Here is a 22766-nt window from a genome sequence, read left to right as displayed (position 1 = left end):
ACAGTACTTCCGATGTAAATAATATAATGACGATGTTGCGATGACATAATAATTTGTTATTCTGTATGGTTTCTTTGCGTGAATTCGCCAAGAAGGAATACTCTTCGATTGATCGACTTTTTAAAGAATTTGAGATATCTTCAAATTCTTAGATACTGTTTAGTCAGCATTTTTTTCAGCCAGTCAAACATCACTGACAGTCTGAGTCTAGCTGGCACGACCGTAGACATCACATTCACAATCACAGTACACGAAATGGCTGTTCAGTTGCCCAGCCATAATCCCAATCATCAAATTCAAGGCGAAACCAATTTCACCGTCAGTGACAACGAAAGTGCAGATCAGTTTACTTGCTCTATTTGTCTGGAAATATTTCTTGATCCAGTCAAAATTACTTGTGGTAATGACCATGTGTAAGTGTTATTTTTTGCCAAGTTTTAGTGTCGTTGCAGTTGCATGTAGCCTATGACAGTGAGTGACACCTTGACCTTGTATACAGGAGTAATACTGGGTGGAATCGTAACCAGTGACTATTGTTACCAAACTGTCTTGTCACCAGTTTTGAAATATTATACTCAACTTTAAGAATTCGACTCGTAACAAATTTTAAGGAAGTAGCCTACATCATAAATATACTGTAGTCTCATATTAGTCATATACTATTCAAAAAAAGTAGGGGATATTTGATTTTTAAGTGTTATTAAAGTCACCTAATGAAACTGACGAAGAAACAAATGACAAAATGAAATGAAGTTCACATTCATCGATTTATTCCAAATGATCGTTAGACTAAGTAAGGCACAGACTGACCATTATAAGGGTAAAATGATACCCGGGGTCAAACAGCAAAGTTACCACAGCATCACAACCAAGTCAGTAACGGGTAAATCCTCCTCTGTTTGCCAAACAAGCATTGATCCGACGTGGCATACTCCTAATGAGACGTCTAAGGTCATTTTGGTCCAGATTGTCCCATTCCTGTTGCAACGCAGCAGCAAGTTCTTGGACATTGGCAGGATGTTGTTGACGTTGACGTAACCTCTGTCCAAGCATGTCCCAGACATGCTCGATGGGGGAGAGGTCGGGACTCAGTGCTGGCCAAGGTAATGTGGTGATGTTCTGTTGTTGGAGGTAACCTGTAACGATCCTGGCCCTGTGACATCTTGCGTTGTCATCCTGGAAGATGAAACTGTGGCCATGACGTCGTGCGAACGGCACAACATGGACTGCCAAGATGTTGTCCCGGTAGTACTGGCCTGTAACACGCCCTGCAACAACATGTAAAGCCGTTCTTCCAGCAACAGTGATGCCTCCCCACACCATAACAGAACCACCCCCAAATCGATCATGTCTGATGACGTTAACGTCTTGGAAGCGCTCGTTTCGACGACGCTACACCCTCCTACGTCTGTCCAAAAAATCAACAGTGAACCTTGACTCATCTGAAAACATCACATTGCTCCAGCGTCGATTATCCCAGTGTTGACGATCCCTACACCAACGACGTCTTGCCTGAATGTGATGATCTCTCAAACAAGGGATCACGCGAGGACGTCGGGCGCGAAGGTGACCCCTATGCAGTCGATTCCGAATCGTCTGGCCACTCACTCTCACACCAGTGTCTGTTTGAAGACGAGCGCTGATCTGATTTGCTGTGATGACACGATTTCTCAAGGCCAAGGTACGGATAAATCGATCCTGGGCTTGAGTTGTCGCCCTTGGTCGACCTGAGCGTGGTCTGTCCTGTACAGATTGTGTATCACGGTATCTGGACCATAGCCTGCTTATGACAGACTGAGAAACATTCATCGTCCGCGCCACAACCGCCTGTGTTGTGCCGATCTGTAGCATGCCAAGGGCACGTAACCTTTCATTTTGGGTAAGCCGACGCATATCAAAATTTGTTTTCTGGTCACTAAAACAATTAAACTGATGTTTCCACCCTGGAATTCAATGCCACAATGACTGTAACATTCAAAGTCAGAGTCGTGCAAATCTTGGGTTGGACCCCCATGATGATCCCAAGCATCACCTGCATTCCATGCGGTAGCTATTGGTGCGTTTGGGCGTCACATGTAACTGGAAATGTTTCTTCTGTTAGGTTCTATAGTGACTTTTTTCGTAGTCATTTGCATATTTTAGTATTATGCCCCCAAAATCAAATATCCCCTACTTTTTTTGAATAGTATAATTCATAATCAGTTTCCTTAATCGCACAACCCAAAACAACCCCAAAGTTGACTTAAAGTAGCTAAGTCTCTAACTCAATATCATCCAAAGTCTTCGACATTGAAAACACAAATTATTTGTCAATTTAAATCAACATTGTTGTTGTTATTGTATTGTGAAATGATGGGCTTCTGATATCCAATATTTAAGACAAAATAAACATTTTACTATTGGTACACGAATCGTGTACCATAATGCGTTTCAGCGCCATGTGTAATAAGGGACTTGAAGGACGAGGCTAAACATATTCCACAAGTCACGTCAAACAGTGAGGCCATTCTTATCTGGTTAGCATGCGCAATGAATACTATCAGTGTAGACTGAAATAACCAGACGCTAGAGATTACCATTCGATTGACACTTCTGGCGTATTTCGCTGAACATAACTGATTTTTCAGGACCATAATTCTGTTTGCTGTATTTTCTTTATGACATGTGTAACAAATGGTAACAAATGTATAAATGGAACAGATACTGTTGGATTTTTTTAAATTCCATGTTTATTTTATAACACGTGTGCAATGTGGAAATTCTGTTTAATTGTTTCATTAGTATGGGGAATTACAGAATTTAAAGGGTAACAAGGCACTGGTGAAACCTGTCATCACTGCATTGCAATTCTTCTAGTTATAATCATAACCATAGAACTAAAGTCATAACGAAACAGTGTGCATGCCAGGTAACCACAGACACTGCTAAGGGACATAACTCGTTAATACCATCTGCTTAGTCGTGAGTGACTGTCTCATATTACTGCGCAACACCTAACACTGGTTAGGTCATTTTAGGCTGTTACCACCAGTCCATGTATTATAAGGTTCATGACTAAATATTTATTGGTGTAAACTTATATTACATGTACATCAGTGGGGTTTGGTGGTCGAGTGGTCTAATGTGTATACTTTAAAGGCTCAATACCACTCTTGTTGTAACTGAATAATATGTCCCAATCTTTATTCTGGTCAACAAATTGCACTATTTTACAATATTCCAATTAATTGGTGATACAAATTTCATCTTAACACACCTAATTTAAAAAATTGGAAAAATTCAACTAAATGATTTGAAAAGCCTGACGTAAAGAGTTTCAAATGTGACTTGGATTTAAAAATATTTTTGAACCCTTTTGGACAAGTAAAATAGGATGTAATGGATAATTTACACAACAGGTAGGACACTAACACATCTGGTACTTAGAATAAGGCTATTTTTATTTTCTGGAGCTGTCAAGCCAGCAAGAGTGTTATTGTCCCTTTAAATCATAAAGTCTGTCGTTTCGATACCAAGCTTGTACGGGACTTAAAGAAGTAGCGTCGTCTGTACAACCATTCATACTATAAACTAATAAGCATTATTCACAACAAAATGAAGCCCTCTACACCAATACAGCCATTTTGATTGGTTGATAAAATCACATGCCCGAACACTAACCTGAATGAAAAATATATCTGATGTCAGTGAGGTACAAAAAAATAAGAATTAAACGCAATTGCAATGTGATTTTAATCAGATTTTTTAGGGTCTAGATTTTTTTGTGACTCGGGGGACCACCATCAATTTTACATTAAGAAGATTATTGGATTGGGGATGACTGAGCACCGCTGGTAAAGGGGATCCAGCTTGAAAATTCTGAGCAACTTTCCTGGCAAATTTGAATGTTGAACTTGGGACCCCCTGGTTAGTGAGCCAATGCAATACTCTCTGAGCCATGACTCTCGATTATTATTAAATAGTGCAGCATATTAGTATGTATTGTAAATTTACTGTAAGAGAGTTCTACTATTCTGGTTGTGGTCAATATTTTAGCATTACACCCCAACTCATATAAAAGTATTCTTAATGCAATCAAAGTATCTTATTTGTTTGTTTAGATATTGTGCTGGATGTTTACAAAGCTATCAGAATCTAGCAGAACCTCAATGTCCTCAGTGTAGAAACATATTTAATCCTAGTCTTTCACGCAAAGCATCAGATATACATAGGAAGCTAAAAAGTAAAAAAGCTGATTGCAAATGGTGTCAGAAAAAAGTAAGTAACTTTCCTTCTGTAAATTAAAGTTGTGAGTAAAGTCAGAATTTCATTCCATCGAGCTATTTTGGAAACAAAAAGACAATATCCCATGGCCTTGTGTACCAAAAACTGAAATGTGCAGTTTCCATGGAAACACAAAAATGAGCAAATCGTAACAACAACAACCACAATAGTTTGATGTGTGTTCAAAGTGTCACAAAGATATCTTAAATGATTTATGAGGCATGCTCCAGAAATAAAACAGGGACGGATGACAGAGCCCATTTGAATATCACTAACTTCGTTCAATGTGGGATAATAAATTTTATAAAGGAACAAATTGCCTGAATGTTTATGTTCTGCTTACTCATTGTAGATGACACTGAATAAAATTCGAGAGCATTTGGGTGTGTGTGATAGAGTTGACAGATCTATACCTCAATTTAAGCCAGTTAGAGAAACCTCACAGCCTATTCCAAGGTAAACTTTGATAGTTTGTATATCATCACTACTTTATCCTGGTGTTAAAGCAGGAGTGTCACATAGCCATGAATCTGGTAAAGTGCGTACTGTATTGTACGGGAAGGGGGTTGGGTGGCCGAATGCTTAATGCGTGCACGTTGACTCATAAGGTCTGTCATTGAGTCAAGTGGCATAGTTTTGATTTCCCGCTTGTATGAAACAAGGAGTAGGGTCGCCCGTCCAACCTTGTGTGTTTTCTCCGGGTAATTCGGTTTCCTCCCACTGCTAAAGATCCCAACGCGCAAGCTAATTATTGAAATGAAATTAAAGCATATACATAGCTAACAATTGTACTTTAAACCCTGTTTCTCTCTCTCTGTGAAGGAACTGATTGGAGTGGAATGCGGTTTACTGTCTCATAGACACAAAACTTCAGTCATTTTGAGATTTCAGACTAACATACCGCTATATTTTTCTCTTGTCATTTTGGTGATTCCACACACTTTACATTGTATTCTATCAAGGGATCTTTTATGTGCACACCAATATGTTTATGGGGAGAGGGGGTACCTGTTTTTTTCCGCATCCACTAAATGACTAGGTAACACTTTATTTGCCGGCCCCCAAAATGCTACCCGGTCCACGCCAGGATTTGAACCCAGGACATAGGGTTAATCTATTAAATTGTGGTACATGTACAATGTGCAGGACAGGATATAGATTATGTATTACGGTATATACTGGTGTGGGAGCTACGATGGCTCAGAGAGTAAGATTTTGGCTCGCTAACCTGAGGGTCCCGTGTTCAATCCACATTTTGGCTGAGAAAGTTCATCTGGATTTTCCAGCATGGCCCTCTGTGTCGTGGTGAAGAGACAGGGTATAGTCTTTAGGATGGGATGATAAATTGAGTTCCCTAATACAGGGTATAGTCTTTAGGATGGGATGATAAATTGAGGTCCCTCATACATATTTAGCACAGTGTATAGCGTATGCTAATCCTTATTAGCCCAGTCGATTCAGAACATTTCACATATATGTGTCAAATTGTAAACTTCAATAAACATATACTGGGAAGCAAGAAGATCTTAAGAATTCAATTTTTCACTGTCTCATATGATTATTTTGGATGTAACTATAATAAAATCACAATCACTCTTGGAACTATGATTATGTTTGTTCATAAACTATGCAATATTTTTTTGGTTTGTAGCAATGTTCCAAACAGAGCCACATTTAAATGTCCGTATTGTGGTCAGCCTAACCTAGATGTTCCAGGAATGGTCAAACATTGTAATGATAATCACAGACAGAGTGCCCCACAAGTTGTAAGTACATGTTGAAGATTTAATCAATAACTAGATATATAGCTTCTTGACAATGGTGTCGATTCCCAGTTTATACCTTCCTCAGTATCCCCGGTGGTCTCATTCCGTTCTATGCTACTAACCCCTGGGTTAATCTATAGGGGGCACGTTTTCAAGTTATCTGCCCTGGATGATTGTGCTATTTTTATCAACCAATCCCATAAGTCGTTAATTGCAAAGGAAGTTGGCAAAGGGAAGTAACTCTCATCAGGTAAAGTAAGCAAAAAGCAAAGGTTTCCCTTTAAGAGACAAGGTTAGGAATTAGCCAGAAGGTAGCCTAAATGAGAGAAGTCCAAATTATACTAAATGCATATTTATTAACAACAAATTACAATTATTATATAGTGTATTAATGAAGATCGGATAGATACTACATATTTTGATAATACATGACAAGGAGTAGGATTGCCTGTCCAACCTCATGAGTTTTCTACGGTTTCCTCCATTTGAACCATTATGTTAGTTCCAAAATGACATACCTTGTGTCTAATGGACATTAACCCCCATTTCTCTACATATCTCTTGGCAATGGAGAAAGTGACCAAATACTATTCTGTATTTAGTCCTTGTATATATTATTTTAAAATGTCCCTGTGTCTTTCTTGTTTGATCATAAAGTCTGTCATTGAGTCAGTTGGCATGGTTTCGATTCCCTGGTTGTATGTGACAAGGAGTAGGGTCACCTGTCCAACCTCGTGGGTTTTCTCTGTGTCCTCCGGTTTCCTCCCACTGCTAAAGACCCCTACACGCAAGCGAATTATTAAAAAATAAAATTGAACCATGTGTTAGTCCAGAAATGACCTAGTTTGTGTCGAGTGGAGTCAGTGGATGTTAAACCCCATTTTTCTCTTTCTTGTTTGACAGTAGCATAGTAAGTACTGTTCGTGTACCTTTTGCACAGTTGTGGGTTTTACAATCAAGGTCTGGTTGAAATTATTCTGTGGGTTGATTTTGTATTACTGATACTTATTGGTGATGCCAGCTTGTTTTATTTCATTTGCAGAGGATGCTGAATGTTAACAAATTTTCATTCATGATATCTTTATAAAATACTGAAGGAATTGAACATTTTTTGCTGCAGATATTCCTTTTACAGTTTCACCTTTCACAAAATTGTAATTTTCAAGGGATTAAAGATCCCTCAAATGAGATCAGAGACTTTAATAGTGACTGTAGACTTTAGAAATGTATTTAGTTATGAAATAAATCCAGACTTATTTTCTGTTAATCGTAGGTGTGTCCTATATGTGCCTCGATGCCGTGGGGTGATGCTAACCATACCAGTACTAATTTTATACAGCATCTTAATCTAAGACATCGATTTGAATATGATACTTATGTGGTAAGTACATGTTGTATAGCATGTTGAATATGATACTTATATGGTAAGTACATGTTGTATGGCATGTTGAATATGATAGTTATGTGGTAAGTACATGTTGTATGGCTTGTTAAATATGATACTTATGTTGTATATGGAATGTCAGTCAGAGAAGAACAATAGGACGTTAAATCCCATTTTATATGGAATGTTTCAGGATAAAAATTGCTGCAGATTAATTAAGGGCCCACTATTTCAGACTAAAAGACAAATACATTGTAGAGACTTTCAGTTCATACATAATAAAAAGTATTATTATTATTACAAAACACATTGAAAGTTCCCATCCTTTCTGTTGATTTTATAATATTATCATATTCTGTCATAGAATGTCATCCAACTAATGAAGAATAACTGTTGTTTTTTGTTCATGAACATCAAGGTCATGATAGTATTATAACCTAGGTTACTATGTAAAGAATATCTTTCAGCTTAAATATTTGCTTAAATAAATAAAATTAGTTGATGTCCACAGTAGAATAATTGTGTCTTGCAATTAATAATTGTATTTTTAGACCGGGATGTAGATAAACCCAATCCCACTCCCCCATCCCTTATTTGGTCATCCCTGTTTAGAATTATATTAGAATGTAAATATTGGCTAGACAAACCAAATCCCTTCCCCAATCCCTTATTTGGTCATCCCCGTTTAGAATTATTGATATATTAGAATTTAGATATTGGCTAGACAAACCAAATCCCATCCCTTATTTGGTCATTCCCGTTTAGAATTATCGATATAATAGAATTTAAATATTGGCTAGACAAACCAAATCCCATCCCTTATTTGGTCATCCCCGTTTAGAATTATTGATATACTATAATAAAAATATTGGCTAGATAAACCAAATCCCTCCCCCATCCCTTATTTGGTCATTCCTGTTTAGAATTATTGATATTTTAAAACGTAAATTATTTACCACTGGTCTATTTTCAGGATTATAATCAAGATGATGATGCTATGCTACAAGCTGCATTACAGGCTTCCATGGCAACACAATAATTAACTTTGATTTCATATATCTTAAGCAAGATCTTTATTTATTAAACACTGTGATATAACTATTAATGTCTTTAGTGAAATGCTTGTTAGAATGTTATACAATGATGTGCCATAGTTTTGATGGCTTCAATACATGTATAGATAGATATATATGACTTTTATGGCCACCGATCACCATTTGCATCTTTAGGAAAATGTTAATTTTTCCCAGCTTATTCCATGCTTAAATTTAAGGAAATTGATTGTTTAAAGATTATTGAAGAAAACAAATATAGATAATCTCCTGGTTTGGATTCAATTGGATTAAAAGGTGGTGCTGGCTTGTTTATATCGTCTGCAAACAATGCTGAATGACTAAATTTATAATACCCTTGTAAATACTGAATAGAGTTGAACCATTTTACGACTGATATTTCTTATAGAGATTCAATTTTCACGATTTGTACTACTTGTAGCGAAATCCACCAACCGTGAAACAACTTACCCGTCAGTCAATTTCTTTGCTATAAAATTAAAATTTTATGTGTAAAATTTGGCGGAAAAAGTATATGGTTTATAAATTGAAATAAAAAATTGTGTAAATGTGTCAAATCTGAGGTAAAGAAAGTATATAAAAATTTTGACGTGGAAGCTATGAGTGATTACATCCATTATAGCAGATGCCAGTATGACATAGTGAAACCCATATTTATGGCAGGGAGCCACAGTGGCTCAGTGAAAAGGCACTGGTTCGCTAGACTGGAGGACGTGGGTTTTCGCTCCCGATGTGGGCTGAGAAAGTTCATCAAGATTTTCCGGCGTTGTTTCCCCTTGTTATTGGTGCGGGACGGAGGGCCTGAAAGGACAGCTGTCTGGTGGTCTGGATGGAATGGAAAACAGATGGCCTGTGCACACATTGGCATGTGCATAATGATCCCTTGACAGTTGGAATTCTGTATATGAGTAAGCCTCGGTGCCGCTGTCTGATCAAAATTTTCTTCGTAGCACACTGTATGGCGTATGTCCATCTTCATTAGCCCAGTTGGAGCAGAACAATAGGACGTTAAACTCCATTTCATTTAATTTATTTATGATATAGGAGACTGACTATGGCACAGGTGAAGCATTGTTTAATAATTGTAATATGTAGAGTAGAGTAAAGTAGAGCACTCAATTGTTCATGTATGATAAATTGGGGTAAATTTTGATACTCAGATTACATCTAGGGCCTTATTTATGAAAATTTAAACTAAACTATTTCAAGGATGCAGCCTTATCATTGCTTGAACATGCTATAACAGATTTTTACTCTCAGTCAGCGAAAAGCCAGGCCCCGAGTCCACAAAACATTCTCAGATTTAAGTTAAGAATTTACTCAACTTTCAATCACTGTTTATGAGAAATATCTTTGATCCAGAAACACAAAACTTTGCAGTGCACATAGTTTCTTATTGATGTATTTGATATATTAAAACAACAAAAGTTTTATAGATGATTCAATCTGATTAAAACACAGAACCTATATCGTTTAGTTTTTTATAGTTCAAAATTTCATTTTACTTGTCTTTACTACACTAGGTTCAAGGAGTGTTGTTATATAACTCGCATTCTGGATGATGTGAGGGATTAGCCAAAGAAAAGGTCTGTTACGGGGAGTTTTTGGCGTGAGGTGCACGGAACTGTGGGTTACCCACTAGAAACATCAACCCTCTTCGTTAATCAAACGTCTGACATCATAGGGTCAAAAGTCACTCATATGACCTCTGACGCAACTATCCACTATAACCGGGCAGATCTTCATATAGTGGAGGCTTTCAAAGGTATAAAAAAAAAATTGAAACGAAATATAGATCTGTATTTTAATCAGATTGGTTAAAATAAGGCGAATGATTTTGAGTAAATTCTTAAGTTAAGTTTGAGAATGCTTTGTTAACTCGGGGCCAGCATTCTTAAATTAGCTTAGTTTAAGTTTTCATGAATAAATCCCTAGATGATTGATTACAGCTGATTCCGATTACTTATTTGATTTATTGTTTTGTATATTGCTTTCTGTCCATATTGTATAATGTTATATGTATTTGTTCAGTTTGGTTGAAGTTTCTGCTGAAGATTGATATTGTTCTCTTTATGACCTAGTACTGTTTCCATGGTGATATTGTTCTCTTTATGACCTAGTATTGTTTCCATGGTGATATTGTTCTCTTTATGACCATATAATTAGTTATATGACCTAATATTGTTTACAATATCACCATGGAAACAATACTAGGTGTGTTGAAATACTTGAGACCAATTTTTGAGAATTACCCGGTTCAGACTAATTATGCAAGTTGATTAAAGTTTGAATTACTTCTATGTCCACTTCTCTAGGTACCGATAGACTTGATTATCCTTGTCTTAACATTATCCCTAGAATTCACGATTGTCAACCCTTTTAAGAACTGGTGGTCAGGAGGCATATAACATCTACCCCATGTAGGTACTCTCCATATTTCTGCTGCAAATTCATGCAAACAAAACAGAATAATCATTCTCAAGCTAGATCTTGTTTTGGAGGAAAAAGTTAAAAATGTTTGAATTTGTCTACAAATGTGTTCATGAGATCTGTGTTTTTGTTTTATTTCGAACGACTGGCTAAATGCATAGAGGTTGGTCCCCGAAATTTTATTTTTTTTATATTATTATTTCAAAACTTTAAAAGCCATGGTTTGGGATCATTGTGTGATTCAAACGTTAATGACCATTTTCAGCTTACACTTACTATAGTGTATGTGTAAATATAAGCTTTAGTTGGAGTGGGGGTGGAAGGCCGAATGGTTAGCGTGTGCACGTTGTATCATAAAGTCTGTCATTGAGTAAACTGGCGTAGGGCCGCCTGTCTAACCTCGTGGGTTTTCCCCGGGTCCTCCGGTTTACTCCCATTGCTAAAGACCCCTTCGCACAAGCGAATTATTAAAATAAAATAGAACCATATGTTAGTCCCGAAATGACCTGGTTTGTGTTGAGTGGACGTTAGACCCATATTAGCTTTAGTGATGATTTTTTACAGGACAAAGTCCTAATCGTCGTCTGGATAATTTTATTTTTTTACATTTCTTTTGTCTCATGTTATCATCATCGTAGTGAAAACAATTGATTAAATTAATTATATGATTTATTAACAATGATTAATGAGCTTCTAATGCTCATTACCATTTCTTCGGGATTATGGTGGTAATAAGATCTGTTTGATTCAAAAGACTAATTCAGAGTAGGTTACACTGAGAACTAGATGAGAGGAGAGGGGGCGGGGGCTACAAAACATTCCAAAAGATGGTATGCAAACTACTAATTGAGGCTGGTCCCCCCCCCATTCTAATCCTATTGTAACAATAGAATGGGGCACAGTGATCTGCTCCCACTGAGATTTTGTATCGTGTGTGATGGTCACACCCCAACTGACACTGGCAAAATTTGAAACAGGAAAGCTACCTACAAGATGGTTCCCATAGAAAGACCAACTGAAATGTATAATTTAAGTATTTAAGACCTGTTAGAGTCAGAAATGGTCTAACATGCATTTATAATTATTAATAATTTTGTATACATATTATATATCATTCATTAGACTTTGTAAACAAGTATATATTTTCCCCAAGAAATGGGAAGCAGAACTATAACAGCTGTTTCCAAGAACTAATATTTATAATTATAATAGAATATCCATGTACTGATTAGAGCAAAGCACTTTGCAGAAACATAGTGTATGTTAAACTTAAACTGTTTTTATACGCTCACATTTATATGTTTTTTTTCTTTCAATTGAAGATAGATATATTCAAGCTCCATGAACCAGTCAGTTTCCCACCCATCTGATTGATGCCAAGATGTAATTATTTCTGTTGATCATGTTCTTTTTCCAGGAAATACTCCAAATCAAGCTTGTTGTGGGTGGAGTTTTGCAAATTTTTCTGGCAGAAACTCCCTCTGCACATTCAAAATCTTTGCCCTGCCATTGTTTAGAATACAAAAATTATCTTGAAGAATTGAGACACACACAAATAGTTAAGTATTTGTTAATTTTGTTTTGTGAAAGTATAATATAGTTAATGTATATAATATGTACCAGCAGTACTCTATAAGTGTAACTTTATTAATAAATGCAACAAATACTGTAATGGTATATTGATATAATATATAGAATGTGAAAATGCTTTTGTATGTTTTACACAAAATAGACCAGATAAACAGATTTTTATTTATCGAGTTGTAAAAAATGTGAAATAAATAGCATTGAAAACAGTTTGTCGTAGGATTATGGGGGATTGGGTGACTGAATGGTTTAACATGTGTTTGTTATTGAGTCAAGTAGTGTGTTTTCGATACCCCAGTTGTGTGTGACAAGGAGTAAGATTGCCTGCCAACCTCGTGGGTTCTCTGGGTCCTCTGGTTTTCTCCCATTGTTAAAGACCCCTACGCACAAGTGAATTATTCAAATTTAATTGAACCATATTTATGTTAATCCCGAAATGATCTAGTTTATGTGGAGTGGACATTAAACCTCATTTCTCTCTCAGGGTGGAAATAGTTGTCTCACTGTGTAATGTGAGCAAGGCTTCAACACAGATCCAAAAGAGCACATTTCCTGTATCCAAAGCATAGTGAGACGAACACTGTTACTTGACAACCCCCTCAAATTAAAGGTTAAATGCATAGCAAGGCCTACTTAAGAAATTTAAATTAAAATATGAAATAAGTAAAAGAAATGTCTATGATTTTATGATCATGTGATATTTTAGAACATAACCTAATTCCTTTTTATTTTGGGAAGGGGAATGGGGAGTCTGTCATTAGTCAAGTGGCGTGGTTTTAATTCCTTGCTTTTACGTGACAGGTAGTAGGGTTGCCTTACTAGCCAAGTGGGTTTTCTGTGGGTCCACCCACTGCTAAAGATCCCTACGAACAAGCGAATTACTGAAATAAAATTGCACCATATGTTAGTCCCGAAATGACCTTGTTTGTGTTAAGTGGACATTTACCCCCCCTCTCTCTCTCTCTCTCTCTCTCTTTCTCTCTTTCTTTTTATTTTGTGTATTTTTGCCAGTGAAAAAAAAATACTAACCTATATATAAAATATAAACAGTAACAAACCAGAAACAACACCAAGCAGTGAATAGAGTTTTTCTGAGATTCAATACACATCATTTGGAACAAACAATGAGATGAAGGATAAAACAATGAAAAACTAATTGAAAATTCTTAATTAACCTTTAATATTTTAATTAATATTTTTAATTTGGCATCCGACAAAGCAGATATTCTGTGGTGCCCCCATTACCGTGATGCGTGTTTGTTTTGCTTAATCCAGCACTGCTACTCAGCCCCGTTCCAAAAATTATGTTATGTTTATGCCGAAATTGAATACAACAAATAATATTAATTATTTTTTTGATCTAAATACAGAATGTAGATTAAACAGAAAAATACAATTTCAAATCACGAAATTCTTGCTGGATGTATATCAGGTATAAAATTGTTGTTCAGTAAACTTCAATCAGATTAGTAAACTCGAAAAGTCCAATTCCTCACTCAATAAAGCCGCCTTCATTCTTGAAATGTTCAACAGTGCCTCAGTGCATTTAATTCGTTTCAAATGATATATCATACAATTGCAAATACAACATTTAAATCAAGATATAATATTAATATAAATTCATAAAATAAATAAATTTTTCGGGAATTATTTTTTTAAATTTCTTTTGTACATCTAACGGCATATGAGTTTGATTCAGGGCTAACCGTGCAGAGTTATATGCCCGTTATATCACCAAGGATACCGTATGTAATATGGCGTATTGCGTTTCACGTGCGACAATGGAAAAAATGTTCAGACTTGTACATACCCGATATGCTTGCATAATATACACTAAGTGGTTTAAACAAATCGTATATATCAAAATGCGAATTGATACAATTGGACATATTTTATAATATTCATTCATCACAGGGATAAATCTTGCAATTTATTTTGGGAGCTTCATTTCAATTTTATATGTAAAAATCTACCCGGTATATTGTGTATTTCGTAGATTCATATAAGCACCATTTCCGCACATGGAGATCAGAAGAGAAAACTGATGATGTTTGAATATTTTCAAACTAATTTATGTGGACTTCTTGCAAAAAGGAGTTAATTCTAAACTAAAGAGGCAAGCAATCAAAATCTGAGATGACGATGATTAGTTTCCTACATTGCTAGCTGGATAATAATGTCAGGATAGCGGCATTACCAACTGTCAAGGAATCGTACGTCGGTCGTACTCTGGTTTTCGTTTCATCTGAACAACTTGGCGCACTTTGATATCAGCCCTTGAATTGCCGCCCCAAACAAATAAAGGCCGGCCTAGAAAATTCCAGTGTCCCGACAGCACGGCGTTCAAAGGCCACGGGAGTACCCAGGGCAATGATTCAGCTTAAAATCTACAAAGACATAAATTCCAGTTAAAAATGTAATAATCTGATGTTAAAATTATCAATAAGTGATTTTTTAACATTTATTTTACCCCTAAAATTAACGTTAAGCAGGCTTTTGCCACAGTTCTATTTAACATTTCTATAAAAGAAATTTTAAAGACATTGCTCTGAGTTATTAAGAATTTATTTTTGTAAATTTATTCAATCAAAAATAAAAATAAGATACACATTTTGTAGAAAAGAAGCCAAAAAGAAACACAGACTTAAATTATCTTTCGGAATTTCTTTGCCTAGAATAATGGTGTTACGTCATATTAATTAACGTTTTCCATGACGTCCGCGCTTTAATTATATAAGTATAAGATAGGCTTAGCGCGAGTTTTGTTTCGATATCTTCCTGTCTCTATCCACCACGTGAGTACATGTAATTACTTCAAATTTGAGTATATTCCTTTTTCTTTGCGTTTCAATTGTTTATTTATTTTTTAAAAATCAAATCTAGTTGTTAATAATTTCTGTTTAAATGAAATTAGATAATTCAATAGCGGTTAAATCATATTTGATAAGATTTGGGTCTAACAATATATTTCATATTATGCCCAAGTGATATTGTTGAAAATACCAAACAAACTTTATATATTCTAAAAAGAATACGACTTTGGAAACATCACATACCGTAATACCTATTTCAAAACAAACTGTTGGTAACCCCACAAGACGTTATGTTTATTATGACAGTTTTACTCCTCGTTCCTCCTAATCCTATATTTATTTTTAAACATATAAATCGGGGGGGGGGGGGGTCTGTCATTTTTTGTCAAGTGGTGTGGTTTCGATTCCCCGATTGTGCGTGACAAGGAGTAGAACAGCTTGTTCAACCGCGTGTGATTTCTCCGGTCCTCCGATTTCCCCCCCCACTGCTAAAGACACCCACGCACACGCGAATTATTGAAATGTAATTGAACTATAGTTTATCCCGAAACGACTTAGTATGTGTCAAGTGGGCGTTAACCCCCATCCCCCCCCCCCCCTCTCTCTCCCTCTCTCTATCTCCTCTCCCTCCTATAAATCATTCAAACAAAATACGGGGTATTCCTAGGAAAAGTATGATTGATTCGTACCGTAAGAGCAGCTACTACAAAACACTGTCACTGTTTGCCCAAGTGATTTTTAAGCTGAACATTAACACGCTGCATAACATTACGATTTATTTAGCTGTACTTTTTTTTTATTATTATTGACATTTAAAACATAGGTCTATGCCGAGATCGAGGTCTGTTGCACATAATGGCGGTCCATTACTCCCGATATAGTGTGCGTTTGTTATTTAGAACTAATGGGCGACTGGCTATAAAGGACTACTAACATGGCGACGGGTAACTACGGAAGCTAAAAATGTTATTCTGAAATAATTGTTATCTCTGTCTATTGTTTGCCGGTTTTGTTATAATGAGTGATAGTGGAATGTTGTTTTGATTAGTTGGAATATCTTCTTTTTAGTTTCGAAACTTTCAATGGATCGAATTGGCTGTTCATGACATTGTTATTCTTCGAAGAATTAACTTCGTAGTCATGATTGTTTAGTCCTGGTCATACGGTAGTCGATGTCGCATTAACAGCGATAAGCTGATTTGATTAAACATGAATAGCAAGATGACGACTTATCTTACACAAGAGTTTGTGGAAAGAAAAATAAGTGTGTTAAAAACTCTGCAAGATGGTTGGGGCGTTGATCGATACAAAACAGGAAATTTTTATCGACTTGACTTAAAAATGTGCCAAATAAAAGATCTAAGTTATAGTTTTGAATGGGGACAAGAGAGAGGTATTCCTCCTCGTTTGGCGAAGATTACAGAAACACCATCGAAAATATTGTACCTTGACATTTCTTTGAATGAGTTAATCAGTTTGACATCTGAAGGACTTCTTCCCTTTCGTAATCTTCGAGTTTTGGACGCATCTTTAAATCAGATCAGTAATTTCCAGGGTATTGAAGTGTTGCCTCTCCTCTACAGTTTAAATCTCTCACACAATATGGTATCGAATGTACAGGGACTGGTCAACAGTGGCTCATTAGTGGAACTCAATTTAAACATGAACAAAATAACCGATTTGTCCAGAATGCCCAGTCTCATTAACTTGAAAGTGTTGAATCTCAACAATAACCACCTTGCAACACTAGATGGGGTATCAGCCCTTCCTAAACTTCAAGAACTTTATGTACAAAGAAATAATCTTGTTAGTCTTGTACATGTCACAAGTTGTTTTTATTTGACTGTTTTAAACGCTGCGGAAAATAAAATTCACAATCTTGATGGGGTAACTGATGTTCTACCTAGATTAGGTAACCTACAAGTTCTGTGCCTTCACGGGAATCCGATTGATCGAGAAAATGATTATCAACATAGTCTCTTATCATCCAGTGATAATATTATGATGTTAGATAATATAAGTGTCAGACCTCTAGCAAGAAAACAAGTTCCGATGCGAGATCCTCATTCGGAAAATATATCAAATTTACAGGAAGCAGCTCGTCAGGCTTTTGACGAAAGAATACGTGCCACCAGAAGTAAAGTTGATGAAAACGTCAGCTTTCTTCAAAAACGCATCATTGCTTTACAAGATGAACAGAAAGATTTTGAACATAAAATGAAGAATGATTTAGATGCATGTTTGAGATATTTGGGTACATTGTCCAATGGAGAAGCTGCTGGAGTAGATCGGACATCTTTCTCACGGGGTTTCCCTTCTGCTCGTGACGACTTGCAAACGGATAAAAGTACAGCTAGACGGAATAAAAATGACTATAAAGGTGTGAAAGATACTGACGAAGTGCTAAGATGTGCCTATAATGAACTTTCTACAGAGAAATCCTCGAGATGGGATGATATTTAAAACAATGAATGGATTAATTCTTTCTTTCATACAATAAACTTGTTGGACATATGGTACTATGTAGTATACTAGTTCTTTGCGGGGAATTTTGAGATTGGGGTGCTCTAAAGAGTATTAGTTTTTGAGCGGTCCTACTTAATTCTAAAGGACTATTTATGCAGAATCTATTTTTTAAATTATAAAATACATTTTAGACATTTCATTGCAGCTGATTATTATTTTTTAGAAAATATATTAAAGTTTTAGTTCTGTCTTACTCACTTCTTATTAGTAAAGTTCTTATTACCTTTTCTTGACTATTTTATTCAGATAAATTTTTTAGGTGTTGGTGAACAGACATAGTTTGTTAAGTAAATCCCATAGACTATTTGCATAGAGTGGTCTACATCCTAGTTTTGAATCGGTTAATAGAGTTATTTCCCTTGGACTACTTATGCTATTTTTCTTCTTAGGTCTAAAAATTAAGGCAATTAAACTGCAGATTTGGTCAAAGATCACGAGATGCAAACAGGACTAGCACTAACCCTAACCCTATTTACATCTCGCAACCTTGACGAAATCTGCAGTTGGCTTTTTAATTGTTATACTTTACCTTCTTTTTCTGCCCAGTGTGAGGCCTCTCCGGGCCTCTATATATAACTACTTGTCCGATTTATGGGATCATTCCATATGCCTAAGTTGAAATATAGGTGTATCTCCCTAATATCTCGGTTCCTTTTGAAATTGGCATGTATCGAACCGTAACTTCATGGAGTGTTGCCTTTGAGTGTCCGAAAAATCACGTTTTTAGCTTGCTGACACTCAGGACGTCACAATTTTTTTTATCGGATTTTGATAAAACTTGAAATGTATGTTTATAACCCACCGATCTCGGTTCCTTTCCATATCCCGCATGTCAGTCTGTAACTTCCTGGATTATGGCCAATGATTGTACGAAAAATCGCGTTTTTGCTTGTGATTTAAAAAATCGTTTAAATATTTCACCGTAAAAGTATGTCATGATATCAAGGTTGTGGACCCACTAGAGGTGACAATTTTGATCCGATTTTGATGAAATTTCCAATTTATGTTTATACCACAAAGATCTCGGTTCATTTCGATAATGACGCATATTGGAACGTAACCTCCTGGATTATGACCCCTGATTTTTCTAAAAATCACGTTTTTAGTTTGTGGACCCTCTAGAAATCACATTTTGGAATCAATTTTAAAAACCGTTTAAATATATCACCGTTACACTTTAATGAAGGTTGAGTTTGAATTTCTTAAAAATCCAACCGAAACTGCCTGACAAAATGGCCGCTCCTTGTAAGCAAATAATCTAAAAGTATGTAATACCATGGTTGTGGACCTTCTAGAAGTCACAATTTTTATTCGATTTCGTTAAAACTTAAAATGTATGTTTACACCAGACAGATCGTGGTTTCTATCAATAATCAGGCATATCGGAAGGTAACTTCCTGGATTATGGCCCCTGATTGTTCGAAAAATCACGTTTTTAATTTGTGGACCCCTAGAAGTCACAATTTGTAATCAGTTTTACAAACCGTTTAAATATATCACTGTTACACCTCAGTGGAGTTCGTAAAAATCCGACCGAAAATGGCAGCAGTTGCTCATTGATCAGATCATACGACTTACTGGAGGGAGAAGACAACGGGTGGAAGCTGTCATCAGGACACGTGGCGGGTTTATACCACTATTGATGATTGTGTCAACAATATCTTCTGTGGAATCAAAATGTCATTTTTCATCTTAAATCACGATGTAGAATTGTGTTTGTGACTCTGCACCGTATACTTATTGTGACCCCTCTTTGACTCAAATACGGCACCTTGGAATTCTTTTCATAATGATGATTAAAATCAGAAAAATTGGATAAACTCTTTATATTTTCTTATTGTCAAAGATGAGTTCTTGTAAACCACGTTTGTTTTTCCAAGGTTTTATTATCAGGGCCCAGGGCTGTAACTAACTCAGAGCAACGAGGGGGGGGGGGTGTTCTCAGGGGTGCTGCAAAATTGACGGACAATGTATATGCATTTTTTCACAGGGGGGTGGCGGGATTTTTTGCAGGAGGGCTCCCCCTGCCCCTTCTCCCACCTTAGTTACGGGCCTGTCAAGGCCTCAGCGTCACATCTTGTAAATCATTGTGACAAATACATAGGGTGCTTAACTTTTTTCTTTGTGAATATATACCCAGACTAATAATATAATTCTACCGTGAATGTTTCGTGTATAGTAATTATGTTAATGTGTGTACAAAGTTTCGTATGGTATTTTAAGCCCCTCATGACCGGAAATGAAAACCACGACGGAAAAATTGACGAAGCCAATTTTAGAATCCCCAGTCTTAACGTCGTTCGAGTCGCCGTGGCTCAGTGAGTTAAATGCCGGCTTGTAAACGTGGAGATCCGTGTCCCGGTTTCCCCTTGTCATTGTCATTGGAGTAGGACAAAGGATCTGGCAAGGAAAAGACGGCACGAAAAACTGAGGTATCGGTGTCAGTGCCGGATTAAGACTGCTGGCGATTAGATTTAACTTCAAGAGGTCACGAGATGTAAACAGGGCTAGCGCTAACTTCAACCCTAACCCTGAACCCAGTCCTAATGCTTACCCTAACTCTAGCCTACAATCTCGCCAACAATCACGTGTCCTAACCTTATTTACCTCAGCGAGCATGACGAAAATTGAACTGGCTTAAACAAATAGGTTTAGGCCTCTGCTGGCCCTAATGCACATTTAATAGGTGGTCTGAAAATTCAGATATTTTGGGTTCACCGATAAAAGGTAGAAAGTTAAATTTAACAACATAAAATTTACTACCCAAAAATTCAGAACCAATTTTTTTGACAGAACTGTAATTACTATAATAAGATTACAGCAGCTAGATTACAACTTTCTTTTACTTTATTTTCTTGTGGCCTGGATTTTTAGCTGACCCTAAGGCACTTTCCTTATTTGTCCGATAGTTAACCCGTCACTGTCACGTGTAGACGTTGGCGTGCACGTAAAAGAACCCTTAACAGTTGGAATTCGTTTGCCCGTCTTCATTATCACGTTGGCGTGCACGTAAAAGAACCCTTAACAGTTGGAATTCGTTTGCCTGTCTTCATTATCACGGGTGGAGTAGAAAGTAGGACGAAAAACCCCACTGGACATTGACTATCATGCTCCCTACCGCAACCCCTTTGTACAGTTATCTATTTTATTTTTTCGGCGCGAACCACGGTTGCTCCGTCAGTAATACGATGGCTCGCTAACCTGGAGGTCCCGAGTTCGATCCCGGTGCTGGCCGAGAACGAGAAAGTTCATCAGGATTATCCGGCGTGCCCCCCCACCCTTGTCAGTGTTTCATTACGGATGGCCTGGCAAGGGACAACGTATAGTAGTTCGGATGGGACGAGAAACCTGGATCGATTCCGCGTACACATTGGCGTGCACGTAAAATAAACCTTGGCAGTTGGAATTCGATATAAGAGTAGCACACTGTATATGGCGTATGCCCGTCTTTATTAGCCCAGTCGGAGCAGAACAGTAGGACGTTAAACCCCATTCTTTTCAAGTAGGGTTTTCTTCCACGTTTATTGGAATAGAAATAGGAAGTATAGAATATACCTCCATGATTTCATTACCTGTATTCTCACGATATTTTATTTAACAATTCTTGTTGGACCTTTATTTCACACAAGCATAGTTTCACAAGTGGCATGGGAATGTTTGCATAGTAACCGTGAATTGCGTACAATTTCCAAAGAATGGAATATCTTTTTATGTATATAGGCTCTACAAACTTGTTTTATTTCACAGCTAACAATGGAAGATTTTCGTCATTATACCATTATAAATTATCTATAGACTAGAAAAATTAAATTAATATAAGCACTCTAATAACAGCCTCATTGATCATTATTCAATTTCTTTAATGAATAGAATAGGATATAACTTAAACCATATATCCTTTCTACACAGTTCTGTGAAACCCGGCTTTGTTTAATGGTATCTATAGTATAATGTATTTAATGCTAATTCAAGTGTTGATATACCTAGATCAAATACACTACAGTCGTCGTTATATTTATTTTGTTTGTGTAAAGTAGGGGTGGAAGATGTAAGCTATTCTATTATCCTTGAGAATCTATATAACGGATTTGGTTGTTACTTATTATTGGAGTGGACTAGTACAGTTTGAATGGGTAAATCTGCAGTCGGATATTACAATATATACGGTGTAATATATACGAGTCTTTATTTCTACCATTTCTGTATGTTCCGGGTTAAAAAAAATTGGACCAGGAACTAGTCGCTAACCGCTACTCATCTTCTTGTTGTTCTTCTTCATCTTCTTGGGATGACGCTCTTCAAATAAAAAAATCAAAAAAAAAAAATCCGCCAATTCATGTCAGATCGACATGAAAATTGGCACGCTTCTTCCTGTAACAATTCTGCATCGATTTGGGAAATCAGATTTTTAAATTTTATCCTTAGAACAAACTTATGACGTCATAACTGTGCGAGCCTTTGTTAAAGAAAGCTTTTCGAATTCTGTCTTTACAGAGTAATACGTGTATATACAGAGAACAATACCTGTATATACAGAGAACAATACCTGTACGTTAAAATTATACGCTTAAAAAAAAACCAATACAAAACTGCGGAAATGCACTGATGTTTTTATTAGAGGTAACCAGTGTATGTTAATAACAGGCCAATTGCCTACACATGAACATAAACAGTTCAAATGGGCGGCTTATCTGACGGCCCAATTTCACTCACAAAGAGATACACCGTCAAAAGTGAAAATGGACGTTTTGGGATTTTTGTCTTAATAATGAGTAATTGAGCCACCAATCCTCAGACATTCAGCAATTCGTCGTGGCATGGTCCTAATCAACCGTCCAATCACGATTTGCGGCAATCTGACCCACTCCTCTTGCAGTGCCACGGCCAATTCTTGCAGTGTTGTCGGTTGACGTTGACGTCGACG

At 36.6% G+C, this 22766-nt stretch overlaps 2 protein-coding genes across 2 annotated transcripts; both read left to right on the top strand.

Annotated features, from left to right (window-relative positions):
* Positions 1-24: 24 nt before the first annotated feature.
* LOC126816417 (E3 ubiquitin-protein ligase RNF166) lies at positions 25-12712 on the top strand. Its single transcript, XM_050542957.2, has 6 exons — positions 25-413; positions 4101-4257; positions 4616-4719; positions 5915-6029; positions 7303-7410; positions 8387-12712. Exons 1-6 carry the CDS (start codon positions 256-258, stop codon positions 8450-8452), a joined length of 708 nt encoding a protein of 235 aa, XP_050398914.1. The 5' UTR covers positions 25-255; the 3' UTR covers positions 8453-12712.
* A 3541-nt stretch (positions 12713-16253) lies between these two features.
* Positions 16254-18045, top strand: LOC126816410 (leucine-rich repeat-containing protein 49). Its single transcript, XM_050542945.2, has one exon. The coding sequence runs from the start codon at positions 16526-16528 to the stop codon at positions 17777-17779; it is 1254 nt and encodes a 417-aa protein (XP_050398902.1). The 5' UTR covers positions 16254-16525; the 3' UTR covers positions 17780-18045.
* Positions 18046-22766: the final 4721 nt, after the last annotated feature.

The sequence above is a fragment of the Patella vulgata genome, chromosome 3, assembly GCF_932274485.2.
Source record: "Patella vulgata chromosome 3, xgPatVulg1.2, whole genome shotgun sequence".
Lineage (NCBI taxonomy): Eukaryota > Metazoa > Mollusca > Gastropoda > Patellidae > Patella > Patella vulgata.
This window is presented reverse-complemented; position numbering and strand designations above follow the sequence as displayed.